This window comes from Hemicordylus capensis, chromosome 5, assembly GCF_027244095.1.
Source record: "Hemicordylus capensis ecotype Gifberg chromosome 5, rHemCap1.1.pri, whole genome shotgun sequence".
Classification (NCBI taxonomy): Eukaryota; Metazoa; Chordata; class Lepidosauria; order Squamata; family Cordylidae; genus Hemicordylus; species Hemicordylus capensis.
In genome coordinates this window covers 207,823,075-207,844,296 of record NC_069661.1, presented here as the reverse complement: position 1 = coordinate 207,844,296, position 21,222 = coordinate 207,823,075, and the positions used below count along the sequence as shown (strand labels likewise).

Genomic DNA, 21,222 nt, shown 5'->3' with positions numbered 1-21,222 from the left:
GGAATTGGAGCCACAGGATTTGGTATAACAACAGGTACCCACGGATCTGGAATATCTAACGGTACCGCATCCGCTCTTGAAGGAGTCGAGGATATCGGCACGACAGGGTGAATGGGCTCACTTGGGGAAGCCGGAGGTAGGGGGTTACTGGGTGTAATATCCGGTGACTCCCCGCCAGACCCCTCCGAAGAGCGAACCCCCCCACCTAAAACTATGTCATGAGGTGGAATCAGGTTGCGCCTCTCAGCGTTAGTGTGCCTTCTCTTGCCTGTTGCTTTTCGGGGGGCCTGAGAAGTGGACTCCTCAGAACAGGACATATAAACACGTTCCCTGGACCTTTTCTTAGACTTCTTCCCTTTTTTAACCACCTCCCTAAAAGACACAGAAAAGGTCTCTTTAATCCAGTCCTGCCATGTAGTCGGCATATCCAAAGGAAGACTAATGGCCTGAGGAGGTACATTCTGAATAGGCTGAGGGACATTTACTGGGGGGTCATTTACTGGAGGTCCCTAGCTAGCCACAACAAGGAGGGATCTCACCAGTCTTTCTGCTGTGGAGCCAGCTCCCTCACGGTCCATGGAAGAAACGTAGCTTGGAAGAGCTCCCAGGATTCCCGCCGAAATTGTCGAGCCACCATTTACAGGAGCCGTTGCAGAGCCACTAGAGGGCGTGGCAGCAGAAGCGGTACGGCTCAGCTCTCTGAGCTCTGGAATGGGCGGGAACAAGACTGAGGTCTGGCCAGCACCATCCAGGCTTGCATCTCCCCTTGCTCTCGCCGCAGTTCGCGTTGTGCGGGTGAGTAGGGATGGGCCCGATCCAGCACCCATGCCCATAGCACTTGAGGGACCTGATGCGGCGTCGCTCAGCAAATCCTCCTCTTCCTGTGCAGCCGTTAATGGCGCCGCCACTAATGGCGGCGATACGGGGGGCGAGCCCAGCGCTCAAGAGGCTAACAGGAAGCCCTCCGTTTGTCCTCCCCTGGGCACTAAAATGCGTCTAATAGCCTGGTGACGCTCCATTGTGCAGGGAAACAGAGAAACGACAGTTGAGGAGGATAGCAAAAAGAGAGGGAAAGAAAGTGGTTGGTTTTTTTTAAAGTTGTTTGTTTGTTTTAAAACTAAGTAAAAACTAAATAAGAAATAGAGTAAAAGTCCAAGTACAATGAGAAATACCACAAAGAAGTAAGAAAGAGACAAACAAGATTTGCAAGAGCAATACGAACGATCTCTGCCTAGGAGCGACTGCAGGACTAAAAGAACTGGGCGGGATTATCTGTCCAGGGCTCTTAAGCCTAGTAACTAATTTTGATTAGTCCTGCCTGGGAGCACGTGGACATGATAACCCAATGAGAAATGTCCTCGGCTCGAGGCATCAGAGAATGTTTATTTTATTTAAATATTTAATGTTGGTTTTTAAAGTTTGGCAAAGTAATAGCAACAGTGACAGATCAGAAAGAAACTATTTTATTTAGTACATTTATATACAAAAAAAGTCCCTGGGCGGTTTACAATATAATCTCTTATTAAACTTTGCAAGGAACAGTCTCACCACACGTCTTCGATGTTATGCCAGACTAGAAGAAAACTGCATTTTCATAAAATGTAGACCTATTCAGTTTCAGAATTGTATATGTATCTAATGCATCCCTCTTGCAAATGAATACCTACGTAAGTTAATCTCTACAGAAGACACTGAAAAAATAGAAGGAACACTACTGTAATTCTTTAGATTGAAAGGAGAACTGGTTTGTGATGATTTGCTTACTTTCACTTTTTTATCTGCAGAACAAGTGGCAACAAATCTGTCATCTGCTGAGAAAGCGCAACACAGCACTTCGTCGTCATGAGCTTTTACTTCCAGAAGTTTTTCTCCACTTTCAACTTTAAATACCTATGATAATAACAATGTAATAAATACTAAAGCGTATAAGAACTATTTTCAAAATATACTTTAAGACAAACATTTTATTCCTTCACTAAGTCTGTGTTTTAGTGCAACTGGCTGGCTTTCTGCACAGCAAGCTGCTGATCCAAGGGGAATCCACACTCACCGCTTCCAAGCAACTCACTAGCCCGTGGGTCCTGCTAGCAATGGCATGGGCTGCTCCATGCATACGAAGATCTGCATTGGAGAAGCTGCAACCTGGGAATAATGGGAGTAGGTTGTACCTGCTCCAACACAGAGCTTAGTATGCACACACCGAAGCACACACACTGTCCAAGGGCTGATGAGTTGCTCAGAAGCAGCAAGCATGGGTCCTTCATAAATCTACAGCTTGCTGCATGGAATGGTAGCTACCGATCTTTCATTTGTTCAAAACGAAGAGAGATTAACAACTCTGCAATAAATCCTATATTCCATAAAAGGGTCTCTCCTCCCCACTCCCGAACACTCTTAACTGAAAAGTAATAGGGACAATTTTATATAAAAGAAAACAAAAGCTTGATGGTTTTGGTTTCCATTCCTGCTTGTTAAGGCTTGTGGAAATATAACATTGCCCAATTTCCAAATGGTTAGGAAATCAGGAGAGGGCCATGGGCTAACATGATCCTCCCCTTTCCCCCTTTTAGTCTAACTGTGGTTAGCATTACATTTGCGCCAGCATTTCCCCCACAACCATGGTGAATGTTAAACCACAATTTACAGCCATGGTTAAAAGTAGGGGCAGGGGGGGAAGCTTGGGCTATGAATGTTCAGCAAAAAATGCCAGTGAAGGTTTAACATAGATAGTACTTTCCTTTAATGTCCTGTACAACTGCCAGTGTTAGTTTGTGTTGTACTCACATTGTCTATATGTCTACCTCTTACCTGCAGTGTTTTATCAGCTCCACATGAAGCTATTCTTTGTATATCCTGGGAAAAACATGCATGGTAAACTGCATCTGTATGTGGACGCACAACCAAACGGTACATGCTCTTCATGGATTTTTTATTTCTACATGATAGAAAAATAAGAAGTATAGTATTTTTACTTCCTTCCTTCAAATGACATATAGATTAGTTCCTTCTTTTGATCAAATCTTTTAAAACTGTCTATATGTACCCAGACTGGTACACAAACCATTCTGAATTTTTCTTTTTTATAGGGAACAAATGAACACATTTTAGCCAGTCACCCCTGCTAACTTAGCAAAGAGGCAAGTCATGGCTCCCACGATCAGGCAAAATCGGGCTAGGCTCCCCTAGCCTGATTTTGTCTGATTGTGAGAATAGCCCCAACATCTTAAATCAAAACCATGATTTTCTTTGCCAAATCTTATTGCAGGTTTTAAACCCCTGCTAACCTGGCAAAGAGGCACCTTTTAACATGGTGATTATCTTTTATTTAGCAGGGGGAGAGTAACTGGCCCTATCCACCCACAGCACAGTACCTCCAGTGACTGTTGCTGGTATCTTAAGTTTCTTTTTAGATTGTGAGCCCTCTGGAAACAAGGAGCCATCTTATTTTTGTATTATTTCTCTGTGTAAACCACCCTGAGCTATTTTTGGAAGGGTGGTATAGAAATCTAATAAATTCTTCTTCTTCATCATCATCATCATCATCATCATCATCATCCCAGTGGTAATTGGCGCCCTGGGTGCAGTTCCAAAAGACCTTGAAGAGCACATCAACACCATAGGGGCCACAGAAATCACCATCAGCCAATTACAAAAAGCAGCTTTACTGGGAACAGCCTATATTCTGCGACGATATCTATAACAGTTGACAATAAAATTCTGGCATCCCAGGTCCTTGGGAAGGACTCGATGTCTGGATAAAACAAACCAGTAAATAACACCTGTCTGACTGTGTAAACAAGAGATAATAAATAATAATAAAGCAGCAAATAACAGCAGTGTCAAAGAATATTAGCAGATACGAAGCCAGAACTACACAACACAGGCAGAATCTCCAATTCCAGTAGAATCAGAGACGTTTCTACCAAAGCATAGAAGGAGAAACTGCAAGAAACCTAGAAACACCAAATAAAGAAGAAACAGTGCAATTCTGGGGGAAATTATGGGACAATCCAATAGATTATAATAAAAAAGCAGGCTGGATGAAAGAGGTCAAAAATGTAACCAACAAATGCAAGATCTAATAATAACACCAGAATTAATAAGTGAAAGAGCAAAGAAAATTAAAAATTGGACTGCTCCAGGCGACAATGAACTGCATGGCTTTTGGCTTAAACACCTAACAAGCCTTCATAAACAACTATCAATACAGTTCAATCACATTTTGCAAAGAGGTGATATTGAACAATGGCTAACAACTAGGAAAACTCATCTCATCATGAAAGACCCAGCAAAAGGTGCAGTTCCAAGTAATTATAGACCAATAACCTGTCTGCCAACCATGTTCAAATTATTAACTGGAATAATACCAGATGAAGTGATGCAACACTTATTAACTAACAAACAGCTTCCAGTTGAACAGAAAGGAAAATGCCCAAACACCAGAGGCACAAAATACCAGCTGCTGATTGACAAAATGATTTTAGAAAATTGCAAGAGAAGAAAAACCAATCTAAGTGTTGCATGGATTGACTACAAGAAAGCCTTCGATTCATTGCCTCACACATGGATACTAAAATGTTTAGAAACAACTGGTGTCAGCAAAAACATTCAGATATTTATAAAAAAAGCAGTGAGCATGTGGAGTACACAGTGGAGTACACACACAATCAATGGCGAGACACTTAGACAGGTTAGCATTAGAAGAGGCATTTTCCAAGGGGACTCACTATCCCCTCTGTTTTTTGTAATCACCATGACCCCACTTTCACAAATACTAAACAAAACAGGCCTCAGATACCAAACATCTAAAACATCAAGTAAAATCAACCATCTGCTGTACATGGACGATCTGAAGTTGTATGGAAAGTCCCAGTCAGAAATTGAATCACTGCTAAACACTGTCCGTATATTCAGTAGCGATATAGCAATGGAGTTTGGACTAGACAAGTGTGCTGCATTAATAATAAACAGAGGGAAAATAACAAAAACAGAAGGAATAGAACTGCCCAATGGAAGCAAGATCAAGAACCTGGAAGAGAAAGAACATTACAAATACTTGGGCATTCTCCAGGCTGATAACATCGCACACACTGAAGTTAAAAGAAAAATTGGAAGTGAATACATCAGGAGAGTTAGAAAAATCCTCAAGTCCAAACTCAATGGCGGGAACACCATACAAGCCATAAACACCTGGGCTATACCTATTATCAGATACACTGCAGGAATAATAGACTGGACCCAGGCAGAGCTAGAGACGCTAGATCGTAAAACCAGGAAAATCATGACCATCAGTCATGCTCTGCACCCCCGCAGTGATGTCGATAGGCTATACCTCCCTCGCAGCTCAGGTGGAAGAGGAATGCTGCAAGTCCATCAAACAGTAGAGGAGGAGAAAAGAGGCCTTGAAGAATATATCAAGGACAGTGAAGAAGATGCACTTCAGATGGTCAATAATGCGAAACTATTCAACACCAATGAAACAAAGCAGGCCTACAAGAAAGAACAAGTCAAGAACCGAGCAGAAAAATGGAAAAATAAGCCCCTGCATGGTCAATATTTGCACAATATAAGTGGGAAATCAGACATCACCAAGACCTGGCAATGGCTTAAGAATGGCAACTTGAAGAAAGAAACAGAAGGTTTAATACTGGCTGCACAAGAACAGGCCCTAAGGACAAATGCAATAAGAGCAAAAGTCGAAAAATCAACCACAAACAGCAAGTGCCGCCTTTGTAAAGAAGCAGATGAAAATGAGTCCAATGGTTTCATCAAAAGGATGTATTATTTTTCTGATATACCAAACAGATACCTTAAATGTCATCCTTTCTCTGGTAAATTCCAGAGAAGTTCCTTTTGGAGTCTTAAAATGTGTCAAATATATTTTTTCTTAAATCAGATGTATAGTTATTTTAATTACATTTAACTAATATAATCTAAAAGGCTGAAGTTGATTAGTAGGTTTTCTTTGCTCAAAAAGAAGCTTGCTGTTCCTGGTTATATATGTATTTCTCACCGCTGTAAGGAGAATTATACAAAATACCAAAGGAGGGCGATATGTCCCTGCAGTTTTGAAACTATTTAAGGCAAAAGTAGTGGCGCAGCTACCATACAGGTGGGCCCTTTAAGCTTGCCCAGATATAGACAGTACAATCTAAGTTTCTAAGATCAATTATGGAAGCCCCTAAATGCATCTCTAATACAGCACTAAGATTGGAATTGGGAGTCATGCAAGTGGAAACTCGTGTGTACTACCCTTAACTATTAGCTGAAGGTAGTATTCTCGCCAATAGGTCTGGCCCCACTGATGTTTGAAGAGTTTCCAATCACAGTGGAAGTCAGTTGTTAAAGAAAAGCTCGCCTTTTATGGCTTTTCCCTTGAAGTGCTGCAATCTATGGGTTACAAACAAGCAAAAAAGGCGGTAAAGCAAATAATATTGGTTATGGAATGGCAACAGGAGATAAGCAAGGCCCCAAAACGACTTAAATCATGGAGACATGCTTTTAGCTCCAAGCCAGCTGAATATTGTCACGCCCTAATAACTTCCAAATATTGTAGAGCATTTGCACTGGCCCACTTTGACGTGTTGCCCTCAGCAGTGTTATATGGTAGACATGGTGGGATTCCTTATTCTGAATGTTACCGTCCATGTAGTACACAGGACATAGAGGATGTGGGTCATGTTTTATTATACTGTAATTTTTATAGGGATTCACATGAATCATTAATTTTACCCTTGATTAAGGACCTACCAGGCAGAGGAGATGAGGCATATATTTTATTTCTCTTATCAGACCATCAAGCTCACCTTACTCATAACGTGGCTAGGTTTTGTGTAATAGCAATGAATATACAACGGCATCTAATGAGTAATCTATTGGAGTAATCTACTATACTACTGTATATTCATAAAGTTATTGTTGCTATATTATTGTATGGACCTGATTTTGTGCTCCCTCCACCCACTTCTTGCTTCTGTGCTGGTCAAAGACTGTAATAAAGTTTATCTAACTACAAAATGTCAAAAAAATTCCAAGAGAGCTTACTTAAGAAAACAATATTTCAGAGTAACATATCCTACCTTCCACATACACAAAAAAACCTTAACACACAGTTTGCTACGTAAATATATTTATCAATAACTGCACCAATCTGTCAACAAATGTAGAATAATCTGTGTAGACAAGAAATGTAGAAAAATATATGCAGCAAGTCCTTTTAATCTGCTCCCCTGCCCCGCCTCCAACAATAGTTTTCCTGCCCTGCACTGGAAGTTATTTTTGAAGTTTCATTGGAAGGAGGAGTCTTTGTAGCCATTTCCCAAATAGGATAGAGAAGCTAATGTTAAACACAGCCATATATATTTAAATCTTCAAATGACTGCCATAAGAATTATGCCCAGGTGATAAGAAACTTTCTATGGGCAACTGGCAATGTGTGTGTTGCAGGGGTTTTTTGTTTGTTTGTTACTTTACTTTAACTTTTTTATACTATACCTCTGTGGGCAGCGGCAGCTTCAAAGCTGATAATATTCCCAGAAATTGCTGCCTGGCAGTCACAATATATTTTTTCTCTTAGAATGCACCAGGAAATGATGCCAGAGTGTAATGATGCCTGGCATATCCTACCTTGACACAGACAAACAAAAAATTGTTTCAAGGTTTTTATGTGTTTTAATTTGTTTTAAGTTGTTGTAAACCACCCAGAGATGGAAGTTTGGGGCGTTGTGCAAATATAATAATTAAATGTTCTAGGGAAAGAAAAACAGGCAACTGAAAGGAGACAGGAGACTAGGAACATTATTCAGCATTTCAAGAGTTTCTGAAGCTGCTGCCCACAAAAATGCAGCGTAAAAAAATTAAAGCTTGCCCATCAATAGGCTAGTAAAAATGTTTGTAGTGTAGTAACTTCTGCAAGCTCTGATTAAACAAATTAACAAATAACTGCCTAATATAAGACAGTACATTCAAAAATCGTGCACATGTTAGCGATGTGCATAAACCGAGGTTTGTGCACTGGTTCAGTACCGCAGGGAGGGGAGCAGCAAGTAGGATCTTTAAATAAGAGAGCAAGTCCTTACTTGTTTCCCACCATTGCATGCAGCTTCCTGCTGTGCCGGCGCTCATTCCAAGGAACTGCGCATAGTGCCAGCACTCACATAGCATCCACACAGGTGCCAATTATGTGGTCTCCATGTGGACACCACGTGTGTGCTGGTGCCACACGCCAATACTTGGTACGAATACGCTGCATGCAGTGGAGAGCAGATAAGGACCTGCTCTTCTCTTATTTAAAGATCCTGCTTGCCACTTCCCTCCCTACAGTGCCAAACCAGTTCGGACCTTGTCCCTGTGGCAATGAACCAGTGCACAAACCTCTGTTCATGCACAACCCTAGCACACATTATAGTGCTTACTGAATGAGGTCAAAATGAGAAGTATATTAGACTAATTTTTAAAGTTTCTGGGTAAAAGTGTTCTGAATGAAACTACAGAAGCAAATTTGCATTTACTTACATCCATTCCACATAAAAGGATTTCTTAACAAGTTCTTGTTGAGCTTGTAGTTTCGCTTGTCGATACACTTCTGAGCTTTCTGACTGACACAGTCCTAGCTGTACAATGTCTGGAAATGGCTGCCGTCCAAGGAGGTGTCCGTTTAAAGACAGAAATTCCTGGAAGTTTTCACGTACAGTGGTATCCTGTAAACAAGATGCATTTCATCATAAACAAGTGAAATTGGACACAAATATTATTCTTGTCATCTTACATATTCAGTAGGATAGCAGAAAAACATTTATGTTAAGGTGTGCAGAACTTTCACATACACCAGTAGGATGATTACATTAAACTGGTGCCATTATCAGTTACTCCTGGTGCAAAATCAAAGGAAGCGGGGAAGGAGACCCTCCCCCAAATTTGACTCCCATATCAACCGAAAAAGTTCCCAATTTAATGTAACAGAGATTGGGAGCATTAAATTGGCGCAATTTTCCGTCACTGGCAAAATCTGAGGTTGGAGGTGAAAATACACCTCCGCCAAGAGCTGGCTAACCCTCCCACCCTCAGCTTTTGCCCTTGAAGCAATTGAAGAGTTTCCAATTCAAGGCCAAAGACATACTAACCTCAGGCAATCATTTTAAGAAGCAAAAGGCACATTCCATCTTGAACACTCATCAATACTTCTCCCTCAAATCCTTCTCCTCAAATCCTTGCTCTGTCAGAATCTGCAAGCTTAGTTAGTTACCCTATTTTAATGGGGCTTTCAAAGGCTAACAACTTGAGAAATACTGAATGGATCCTCCCCTCCAAAAATTAAAAATAATAATAACACATTCCACTATGGACATGAATTTTTTGGACATATTTAAAAAGGGAGAAAAAGAAAGTATTAGCCAAATGTAGGTTGGCTATATGGGATCAGTTTCTTAAGGTCACCTTTCAGCTGCCTTGTATTCTCATTTCTCAACAGATCTGCATACAATTTGGCACTTGATACCTAATTGCTCTTTATCAAATTTCAAGTGTGCTGGATAGGTTTTTTTTATTTTATGACTGATATAGAGTACTGGGCTTATCATGGTGGAATATGATTTTTATACTTTACCCTAACTATACAGGCACTAGTATGCCCATAGATTTCTTTAAAAGGCTGCATTAGTACAAGGTATTCTGCCTTAGAACAGGAGGCAGGAACAGATAGCACTTTCACAATTTGATGACTTTCACCATTGCTTCTCTCCTATGATGAAGCTTAGATTGCAAGCTCCTTAGGGTGTGTATAAATAATAGGTTGCATCCAAAAAGGTGCTCTCCCAAGGCATAAGATGTCTTCTGCTCATGGAAGGGCTGTTTTATACCTCACTATAAAATACTGTGAAAAATTAAATCCCAATATTATCTTCCGCTTGCACAAACAAAAGCATGAAAATTGCTAGAGAGCCACTCATTATGGCACACTTTATGAATTCTTGTGCAAACACTTGCACAAACAATAACAGAGCAGCACTAGTGGCTATTGTTTGTTTATATCTGAGAAGATCCCAATATAAATAAATAATTGGGAGTCATCAGTTCCTCCATACTTGCTCTGTTAAATCATTTATGAATATAAATCAGAAAAACGGGTTGCTTACCTCTTGTTCTGATATCCCTATGCCTTAAAGGGCTGGAGAGCACCTAAATGGAGCTACAGACTCTTCAGTGGGCCTCCTGCGCAGGCTCAGAAAACCCAGTTGTGAGTGACCATGGATCCCTACAGAGAACTTCTGTTGGTTTTTGTTTTCAGAGCTGTAGAAACTCTCCCTCTAAATAAGTAACCTTATTATCAACACAAACTAACTTCTAAGGTGTCAAATGTGTTAGAACTCTCAATAAGGTTGGTGTGATGCAATAAGCCATTACACCAAACATTATCTGAATGTTTAAGTTAACAGCCATGGCATGCAATCTTTTCCCTCTCCCCCCACCCAGTTTTCTTTTTTGGTAGTTATATCTACCAAAATTAGAACTGATGAGCAATCAGTTCATCATATTTCATGTGAAATATAGTTGTCTGTCTGTTACACCATACCTTTTGATCCAATATTTCACTGTATTCAACGTATTCATGAATTAAATGAGCAGGCCCCAGCAATTCTGTTTTGGTCTTAATCCAGTCTAGAGAAAACATAAGTGCACAGAGTTCCTAAAAAGAAAAACAACAGGGAGAGGAACAAGACATTGCTTATGTTCAGTGCTATTCTCAAACGGTTTCTTAGATTTTCAGCAAAAAGCATATGAATATATTTTCTATTATTCCATCACAAAGTGTGAACATTCAAAATGAAACCATACAAAACTGTTACTTGTTTATTGCCTGTTTGCTTATTACTTGTTCTTTCATTATTCTTATATGCAATTCGATCTAGCAGTGATTGCTTTTCAGCTTTAACCTCGTATAAATCTTAAAATGTTCCTAATTTATTTTGGCTTACTCTAAATTTCCATGCAATCCAAGCTAGTTGGTACAATTCAATTTATCGTGTGCTCATGCCATTACAAAACTGTGTGAACATGTGCTTCTGTACTGGATCACAACAGAAGATATGTATTATTATTTTGCTTTTCAAAAGAGTTACTCAAAGCAGTTTATATACCAAAAAGAAGTTTAGGATCTTTTCCTTCTGAAACTCTATAAAAAGCATCCCTTCTCTTACATGCAGGAGTATTCAAAGACAGACACCAATGTCAACTTACATTGTGCATTCTGGCACTTGCCATATGGTATGCCAGAAAATTAAACCAGTACATGCAGTCCTCTTGTGATGGAGTAGGTGTAGACTGTTTATAATGTTTCTTGTACTGATGAACTACCTTTTTATGGAGATCCTACAAAATTAAAGTAATGTTTATTAATGCCGTACTAAGATATTCAATTTCCTTTTGTTTAGGTATTTGACTGAATTAAAATAACTGAAGACTTTCTATTATCTGCAAGAAAAAGGTATCAGTAAACTGCAAGACAGGTATCAGTATTAATTACTTGCAATATGGTGCACAGCTGTGAATCCTTAAGTCCCATTCAAATTAACTGAGATATATGCAGGCAATATGGTAAGTATACCAAAGGCCACAATTGTAGAAAGCCACAGAAGTGGGGTGGAAGGGTTAACATCATATACATAAACAGGAATTCCCAAGCATATAAGGAAGTACTAAGATCAAGCTTTAAAAATCCACCTTTACACTGATATTTTAGAAGCGTTTTCTAACATTTGTGAAATACTAAAAATCTTACAGCAAAATAAGATTAAAACCATGCTTCAAAGAAGCTGAAGTGTATCCCACCCCTCCCTCCACCACACACCATAAGGAAAGTTGGAATTTGCTATATGTAGAAGCAAATAAAGCACAATTAATGTGCCAACACTCTGGGGAAGTGCCAGTAATTTAGGTGCCACATTGCGCTTGGTGCTGTGTGGGCAAGAGAAGCAGTGGCATGTCTGGAAGCATACAGCTGATTTGGTTCTACTGCATGAAAAATCTCTTCACAAGCCAACTAACTCTTCAGCAGGCAAGCTGCAGGTGTGGTTTAAGGCAGGGATCCTCAACGTTGGGCCACCAGACGTTCTTGGACTTCAACTCCCATAATCCCCAGGCCCAGTGGCCTTTGGCTGGGGATTATGGGAGTTGAAGTCCAAGAACATCTGGGGGCCCAACGATGAGGATCCCTGGTTTAAGGAACAGAATGAATACAGAACGTTTTCCCTTTGGTCTGCTGATGAAATAAAAGTTAGGCCTGAACTGGGCTTTGGCCAGTGCATCCTTGTCTGTCCACCTTCCATCTCATTTTTCCAATCACCACAAATGGTTACATTTACCATGGATCAGGAATCAGTCACTGGGTGATGGGGCTAGGAAGGAAGTTTACTTGGGTCCTTGACTGGAAGCCCAGATTTTTGTCTTCCTCATAACAAAAGCATTTTTAAAAACTGTAACTTGATTTCATGTTATCCACTTTATGATTTCAAAACTGGCTTTAATGCTTGAGCATAGGGCAGGGACCACAGTCTGGAGATAAGAAGGCAGTGAGCTCTTGAAGTGTCTTGAAGGTAAGGGCTAATTGATCAACCCATTTCAGGAACTGGAAGGCCAAGGCTGATGGCGAGGGGGTAGGGGTATACCAAACTGGTTCGCAGCAAACTGGACCAGTTCAACCGCGGACCAGACCAGCCCCAGCAAAAGGGATCCAGTCTGTGATCAAACCGGCCCAAACCAGGTTTGCCAGTTTGAGTACCCATAAAGTTTGCTTCCAATTGTAAGAAAAGGTGGCAGAGCAGCATCAAGAAAGAGGTGCCTTTGTGTGATATTCCTGCCACCCTCTCAGTGGCAGAGGCACACAAATGGCCTCTGCGCATACACGGAGAACATTTGTGTGATCAGCATGTTGTTGATCACACCGCAAATTGCCTCTGCGCACTATTGCCAGCATCACCTTTCTGAGGGCTCCCAAAAGACTCTCTGCTCATGTCTGAGACTTCAAGATTGTGGTTCCCACTCTTAATATGCTCCGAGCCTCACGGGATCATGGGCTCACTGTTGGTACATGGGGACAGGACACTTAGCCAGTAGAGGGACAATCCCCCCAGGTTCACCAGCTATCATGCAAATTGAAAGGGGGCTAGCCTTGTGCTTTCCTCTCTATTGGGAATGCCTAAGCAGACCATTAGGTTCCCAAGCCACCTAATGGTGCAGCGGGGAAATGCTTGACTAACAAGCAGAAGGTTGCCGGTTCGAATCCCTGGGGGTATGTTTCCCAGACTAAACACAGCAGCGATATAGGAAGATGCTAAGAGGCATCATCATCTCATACAGCGGAGGCAGCAATGGTAAACCCCGCCTGTATTCTACCAAAGAAAACCATAGGGCTCTGTGGGTGCCAGGAGTCGAGATGGACTTGATGGCGCACTTTACCTTTAAGCAGACCTGAGTTAGCTTCCAAATAAAATGGAAGAATGACCCTGTTACTCCCCACTTTTTGGTTGCCTCAAACAAGCTAAACTAATAATCTCAGCAGGAAAGCAGATAAGGTACTGCCACATGCTCCCCTACCCAACAAAAGAAAATAATGGGCACAGAAATTCAGGAGATGCGCTCATTAAGAAAAACCTGATTGGTTTACTGGGTCGCTTTGACCTAATAGTTAAGCCCTTGCATTTCTATTTACATACAGTTTGCTTTTGACTTTTTCACACCACTGTGCTTACTCTAGCACAGGGATTCTCAAACTTGGGTCCTCAGGTGTTATTGGACTTCAACTCCCATAATCCCCAGCCTCAGTGGCCTTTGGTTGGGGATTATGGGAGTTGAAGTCCAATAACACCTGAGGACCCAAGTTTGAGAATCACTGCTCTAGCACAACCAACAAAGACAATAGATTCTTTGGAGATCCACAGGAATTCCCCTCTTCAGGCAGGAGGAGCAGTCAGCATTTTGCCCCAGGGTACATTTTGGGCTATGGTTTCATGAACCAGTGTGCTTCCCTTGGTCTCTGCACCTTGGAGCCACCTGCTGTTTGGGCAACTGAACTGACACCCACCAGAACATCAGGTTGTGTCTTGCTCTTCATGCCATTCCCACTCTCAGCCTCCAGACCAGCCTTCTTCGCTGGTCCAATCTGTGCAACACGCCTTGCTGCTACAAGAAGCAGGCTACACGAGACCAGACCCCTTTTGGATTTATCCCTGTTGCCTAACCCCAGAATAGCATTCAGTTCTCCGCTGCTGCCTCATGTCTCCTGGTCCATTCCTGATGAAAGAGGTCCTTCGGTTGCATATGAGCCATAAGGTTCCAATTGCCACTAAAAAGCAAGGTAGTATAATAACCACTGTGCTTCTCCCTATGCCTGTTCTTTCCTAAATCAAAAAACCTGTTTTTCTAAAGCCTTCTTCCTCTAGCCAGCCTGGAATTCATCTAGTTTGGACACCAAGCTAAATCACCTCTTTGCAAGGTACCTGGTTAATCTCTGTGATGTATTTTAGTAATAGTTTTGCCTTAACAATTTTTCCACTGTACCCTTAAACCCTTCAGTAAAATGACTGTATTTGTGAATCCCAACCTACTCTGTCAGTTCATTCAGGACCAGAACTTTGTACAACTTTATTCTGACGTGGGACTGGCTCCATTCTAGTTTGCCAATTCCCCCATGCAAGCTGGAACACAGTTAGGGGTGTTTGCCAGTCACCCTGGAGCAGTTCCATTAACAGCATGCATGGAGGACATTTGAGTGCCGCCACTGAGAGGGTGCGGGGAGTGCTGCACAGGCCTGCTGGTAAGCGCCTTCTCTCAGTTTTAAAAGGTGGCAGGGAAACTCTCTCTCGCCGTTCCCCTGCCACCTTTTATTACCTTTGGAAGCAAAGTGGAATCCTCAATGGATTAACCTTTACAGGTATTTGAGCCAGTTCGGTCAGACCGGACCAGCCAGTAGGTTCGACTGAACTGGTTCGCAGACCGGTCCAAATCACGCAAACCAGTTCTGCACACACCCCTAACAAGGGGCCAGGAGGGATCCTTCTCTTCAGTAGATATGCTGGGCATGCTGCTGTCATCAACACCATGGGTCCCCTCTGCCACAGCAGCACCAACTTATCTGGAAGTTGTAAGCAATAAGATTGTAGCCTGTTTAAACCCAGTCGAGTGTTTATAGAAATCAAAGATCACAAATACCAAAGAATTAATTTTACACGCTCCTGCTTCTTAGCAAGTACAAAAGAATTTCCCAAAACGCACTCTCTCTCTCTTTTTTGCATAGTAATAGGAAACATGCACAGTCTTGTGTCAAACAACGAACTTGGTGATACTGAAAGGGCTATTGTTAATTTGATCATTTTAAAATATCAAAATAATGTAAGTTAAATTAATATTCAATTAGGTACAGTTGAGAATCCATTAATACTAATAAAATTTATTAAAAGTAATACATTTTGCATACTATTTAAAAACATGATTGTGTGTGTTTTAAGATGTATCAGGTTGTACTCAGTTCCCCCCGCTCTGCAGAATGAGGAGTTCTTACTCTGGGCAACAATTCCTTTTTCTGGAGGAAGGGGAACTGTGGATGACACTCATCTCAGTTTCTAGAGAAGTCACCATTAGAAATTAGAAAGCATACCTGAAGCTGATAGCGATTCTTCTCAGTAAGAAAATCAAGCTGAAGATCATGCAAATAATAATGGAATGATTTCCCATTCCGATCACAAAACAAGAGAGATTTGTTAACAAATTCTTGCAGTATGTCTTCAGCTTCTTCAGTCTCCATATCCCAAAGAGTACAGAACACCTAAGATGCATGTTGAGACATTTGAGAGAAGTGGTGAAGTAGCAAACAATGTTGGCAGTAACATACTTCACAAATAAAAATATGCTAATAAATAATCCACAAGCCATCACAGAAAACACTAAGATCAGTACAGTTTTCCAGATACAGTCAAAACTGTCACAGACTAAATGCACAGAAATGTATACCAGCAAATGTTGTTGCCAATACAATTCCTATTAAGTTTCTCAAAAGCTATATAAAATTACCAGCTTACAGCCATCAAAATTCAGTGGAAAGTTTATTAAAGCCATGGAAATATGGAAAGAGCCAAATAAAATAGAATGTACAAAGTTCTGTCTGTACTAGGATTGCCACCTTCTCAGCCAATTAAGTTATTTTATTATGAAGCTGGGTCCAGGGTGGGGTGGGGGTGGGGAGATCAAATTAGCTCTCAGTTACAGAGAGTGTATACCAAGCATGAATTTTACGTATTTGGTGAAGGGAGAGCATAGAACATTTTTCTTGTCACAAATACGACATTAAAAAATCAGCACCATACAAGTGTTCAGCTAACAGGCTGGAATGGTGCCCAAGACAAGTGAGGCCACAGGCGCATGAATTAGGGGGACTGAGAGTGTCACCTGGACACCGAGGGAAGATTGTAGAAGTATTTGGGCAGGGATCCCAAGCCCTTAGCTGAAGCGGAGCAATTCTATTCCTCCTGTAATACTTTCCTGAAGTGAGTGGAAATGGTACAACAGGCTTAGATTGTCTAGAGGAAAGGGAAACTTCTGATGCTATAGATTCAGAGGTAGTGGCAGAAACAGAGCCAGGGATAGTGTTAAGAATTTTACAGGACTTAGACAGGAGGATCTGAAAGTCTGTGTGCCTGAAATGTTTATGAATGGGCTCTTTAGGAGTGATTCCTTCATCAGTTTACCATTCTCCTTCTTTAGTAGACTGAACATTGTGGGATTCAGCATCTGAGAGGGCTGAACATTGTGGGATTCAGCATCCATGAGGGGAATGGTGCGCATTCGAGCCCCATTGAGCAGACTGCATTCTTGTAAGAATCTGGTTCAGAGCGGATGGACCAGGGATGGTCTGAATAGGCCAAACAGGCAAACCCCTCAACTGCACTTCCCACAGAATGGGAGCCATGTCTACTACCAATAGTAATCGGCAAGGGTGTGTACTGAAATAGGCCTAGCAGTCATAATCTGTCATGGTAGGCCACAGAATCAGAGTCTGGCCTGATTGAAATTATATTGAGCAGGCAAGGCCTGATTGGGCAATGGAGAGCAGTCTCTGCTTCTGTTCCTCCTTAGGGATCTACTTCCATCTCAGCCTTTGTGTCCCCTAACATGGTCTCTAGGATCAGGTGAATGACACCAGGAGCTTTCAGAAGATCTGACTAGAATCTGGGGTGCCTGGCTGGGGGTCTAGGGTGAAATCTGCCCCATTCACATACAGGGATGGCCCGTCTGGCTGGGCGAGAAAACTGAAGAGACTGAGCTCTCTCTCCTATTGTCTGGCCACCCTCCAGGTACAGTAGGTTGGGTGAGTAAGGGCAGGTTCTGTGGTGGACCTGAAGGTGGAGGGGCCATCAACTGGGGAACATGCAGTAAAACAGATTCTGGTGGGGTAGCAGGTGTCCCTAGCATAGACGTCTCTCCTCACTTCAGTAGCTATCAATTCATTTATCCACTGGGATAAATCAGGTGTTAATTTCCCCCCATGTAATGAAGGGGAAGGGGAGAAAGTTCCACAGGTAGAAATGGTTCCCTTGAGGGGGTGGAGAGGAAGGGTTATCTGACCCATCTGGGTTCCTCACAATTACTTGAGCCATAGTAATGATGGTGATAGGGCGGATGGGCTCCTCAGGGTAGACAACTCTGAATGCTATGAAGCGGCCCGATCCCTGTCTAAAGCCGGAGTCACGTGAAGGATGCCTAGGTTGCCGGCATCTCCTTCCAGATCTGCAGCCTGCTGGGTCCCAGAGTCAGACGTAGGCATGGGCAGGAAAGGGAGATATGATGGGCCTGGCAGGGGAGGAAGCATTACATTCCTAGGCGCCGCTGGAACAGCCATGGGGGGCAGAGGTTGAAGCTTTGTCATGGTGTGGCACAGTTGAGGTGCCTGTGGTTGGACCTAAATGAGCTTCCTGTGGCCAGCGGAATCATGAGAAGGTAGGCCACATGGAAAGAAGAAGAGAAGGGTGAAATTCTTTTTTTTTTTTTTTAAAGGAGGAAAACACAAACTGAGGGAAGCAGGCAATGTTGGGAGCAGAAGAAACACAGAAGGGGCATAAAGGTAGACCAAATAATAAGGGGGAAACTAAAAAACAATGACAAGGAAAGCAGAAGAGACTGGAGATATTCAATGGTCCTGCACACGGGAGCAAGACAGAACTGGAACAGGAGGAGACTCCAGGGAGGACATGAGGATTCAAACGATCTTCAAGATTAGATCACTTGGTCCTGCCTCCAGGGAACATGTGGACATGACAACCTACTTGATGGATACCCTCCTACACTGGAGGAGAAACAGAAAACTCTTGAGGCAACCTTTAAAGTTGTATATTAATTGGAACCAGGGTAGCATCATATATTGGATTTTGCTAAGCAACATAGTGGTGTTTCAGCACTGGTGAAATGTGTTCCTCATAACCCATGGCAAGCAGCCTAACTACTGTGTTTTGAATCAGCTGAAGTTTCTGAGAGGTCTTCAAGGACAGCCCTATGTGCAATGCATTGCAGTAGACAGTCTTTGATGTTATCAGGACATAGATAAGGCAGCCAAGCTACCTCTGTCCAGGACGGATTGGAGTGGACACATCAGCCTAAAGTGGTGGAAAGCAATTGATGTCATCAACATCACTTGAACATCCAGAGTAAGAACTGGATTCCATAGGACTCCCAAACTGTGAACCTTATAGAATGCAACCTCATCCAGCATTGACTCACTGAAGAGGGGCATAGGACTGGAAACTGCATATAAGCCACAACTGCCATGGCAGCTAAGAGAAGGGGAAGAAATATGGCCAAGGTTGGGTCAGCCCTAAGCTGCTTGCTCCCCAGTCAGCTATCAATGTGGATTTCCAAAAGATTTCCAGCCCAGATTTCTACAAAATCTTGTTTCTGTAATTTGTAATGGTGTCACAGTTCACATGATCACTGCTTTAATAGGAGTGGTCAACATTCTGTGCTGCAGAACGTCTGCATTAGGAATCTGCCAGGGCTGCTGTGCAATGTGAAAGGCAGCCCTAGTGGTGTTCAAGACAGGAAGTTACACAAGGACCTAAAACAGCACACAGGCACTTGCACCACACTACTTCCGATGTTTCCAATGAAAAGTAGCACCGTAGAGCTACCCACACACTGTTTTAGGTCACTGTCCAACTTCCCGCCTCTACAACACCACCAGGGCTGCCCTTCACCTGCAGCAACCTCACCAGGTCCCTAATGCTAGCATTCTTCAGCTTTAAATAGATTTTACCTTTGAAGGCACTTTAACATCCTTTTGAAGTACAGAAAGGTCTCTGTAATAGTCTTTAATATCTTCTCGCAACATTTCAACACTTATAGACATTGCTTCATCAAGTGCTTCATAATCATAAGATGATGATTTCCTTATTCTTTTGAACTGTTTGTTCTGAAGTTGTCTAAGGTAGTATTCCCAGCGATTGGGAAAGTCTCGTAATAATGCTCCTATCAAAGACACCACAAGAGGAGAACCTGAAATGTTAAATTTAAAAAGTGAACAAAAAGTGAGCCAGTTTTTTATTACAATCTTCATTATTGAAGAAATAAAGGGCTACTTCTTAAGAGGAGTAAGAAAACATAAGAGTTTCTATGAAAACATCAAAAAGAACCACACACAAAAACAGCAAGAATTCATCAGGCATGCATCCTGGCAGTTACACAGTCAGATGGATTCCTGGTCCATTTCCAAAAACATTCTAAAATGTTTTGAACTATATAAATTCTAAATAGCTAGGGACTCAGGCACTTTAAGGATTGTCTCCTTCTACATGAACTGCCCATGTAATACAATTGGCCTCAGAGGCCCTTCAATTCTGTCACCAATCTTTTTCAATATCTACATGAAAGCACTGAGTGAAATCATCAGGAGGTTTGGTATTGGGTATTATCAGTATGCTGATGACAACTAAATCTACTTCTCCTTTAAATCTTCAAGAAATGACACTCATTCTCTAAATGCCTGCCTACAGGCAGTAATGGGCTGGATGAGGGATAACAAATTGAAGCTGAACCCAAGCAAGACGGAGGTGCTCATTGTGGGGGCTCAGAATCCGAGGGGTGAGTTAGATCTTCCTGTGCTGGATGGGGTTACACTCCTCTGGATACAAAAATAAACTGAAAGTGTAGCAAGACAAAACATTCTTTACATCCGCCAGAACACTAAGAAAGAAGGAGACCAACTGGACCTCCCGTGATAGGACCCCCAGAAACAGAGATGCTTTGTAATTAAAATACCCTGTAACACACATAACTCTTGCACCACAGGCAGGTGCTTTATAGCTGCTTCCCTCATAAAATTTATTTGTGCCCAAGTAGATTTAATTAAAAGTTTATTCAGAAACAACTCCATTTTATCATCCTTATCCTTTCCTTTCTGACTCCACTCCCCACACTACTGGAATCCCTACTGGGACAAACTTCTCAACAACAAAGCATAAAATATTATTAGATAGAATACAATAGAAGGTTATTGTCTATATGGGTTGCCTTTGTGCCAGCACCCAGTCCAGCAACAATCTTTTTTCCAACCTCAGAGCCAAAAGCCCAGTAAAAAATAATCTTTTTCTCCAGTACAGGTTTTTGTGCCAACCCTAGTTTCCTACAGTAACTCTGGGACTCAAATACGGGTCTCTCCCAACCTCCTCCTTCACGTATAATCAGCTTTGAGAGGACAAAAATAGAGGTAGTGAGTGATGGAGCAAAATGTCTACTTTTTTCTTGTTTTCTGAGGTAGAAATGAGGGGTGGGTAAGAGAGAAGGGAGTGAAACCCCATCCAGAATACGCCTTGCAACTAACCCCGAACTGCCTTTCCTTCAGCAACAGCACTTCACATTTTCAGAACTAAACCAGTTCAATCCCTGGCCAGCTTGAAGGTTTGATGGTGGGGATGAGGGGTGTGTGTGCGCGCACACGTGTGTGTGTGTGTGTGTGTGTGTGTGTGTGTGTGTGTGTGCGCGCGCGCGCCAGCCACCTTTAAGGGTGGGGGAGGATGCACTACCCCCCCCCCACACCGCCACATTTTCCCCACTGGTGCGCTTTTTCCGAAAAGCCTGTCGGGGTGGCAGTGTACCTCCCTGCCGCCCCATTGCTGTTTACCGGGTATACGGTAAACATATAGTACTGAATGCGCCTACGTACATTGTACATCCCCGCCCCCCACT

At 42.2% G+C, this 21,222-nt stretch overlaps 1 protein-coding gene across 14 annotated transcripts in view; it reads right to left on the bottom strand.

The window, feature by feature from the left end:
* The window catches only part of APAF1 (apoptotic peptidase activating factor 1), a 112,362-nt gene that overhangs the window by 66,496 nt on the left and 24,644 nt on the right, over positions 1–21,222 (bottom strand). For all 14 annotated transcript variants that reach the window (XR_008309055.1, XR_008309054.1, XR_008309053.1 and 11 more), the window contains 7 exons: positions 19,295–19,533; positions 15,650–15,817; positions 11,236–11,367; positions 10,571–10,684; positions 8,515–8,699; positions 2,809–2,935; positions 1,765–1,890 (listed from right to left, as the gene is read on the bottom strand). Coding sequence is in view for 11 of the 14 variants with exons in the window: in XM_053257854.1 (XP_053113829.1) it covers positions 1,765–1,890; positions 2,809–2,935; positions 8,515–8,699; positions 10,571–10,684; positions 11,236–11,367; positions 15,650–15,817; positions 19,295–19,533 (1,091 nt within the window). In the remaining 3 variants the exon portion in view is untranslated. The remainder of the gene's footprint in view (positions 1–1,764; positions 1,891–2,808; positions 2,936–8,514; positions 8,700–10,570; positions 10,685–11,235; positions 11,368–15,649; positions 15,818–19,294; positions 19,534–21,222) is intronic.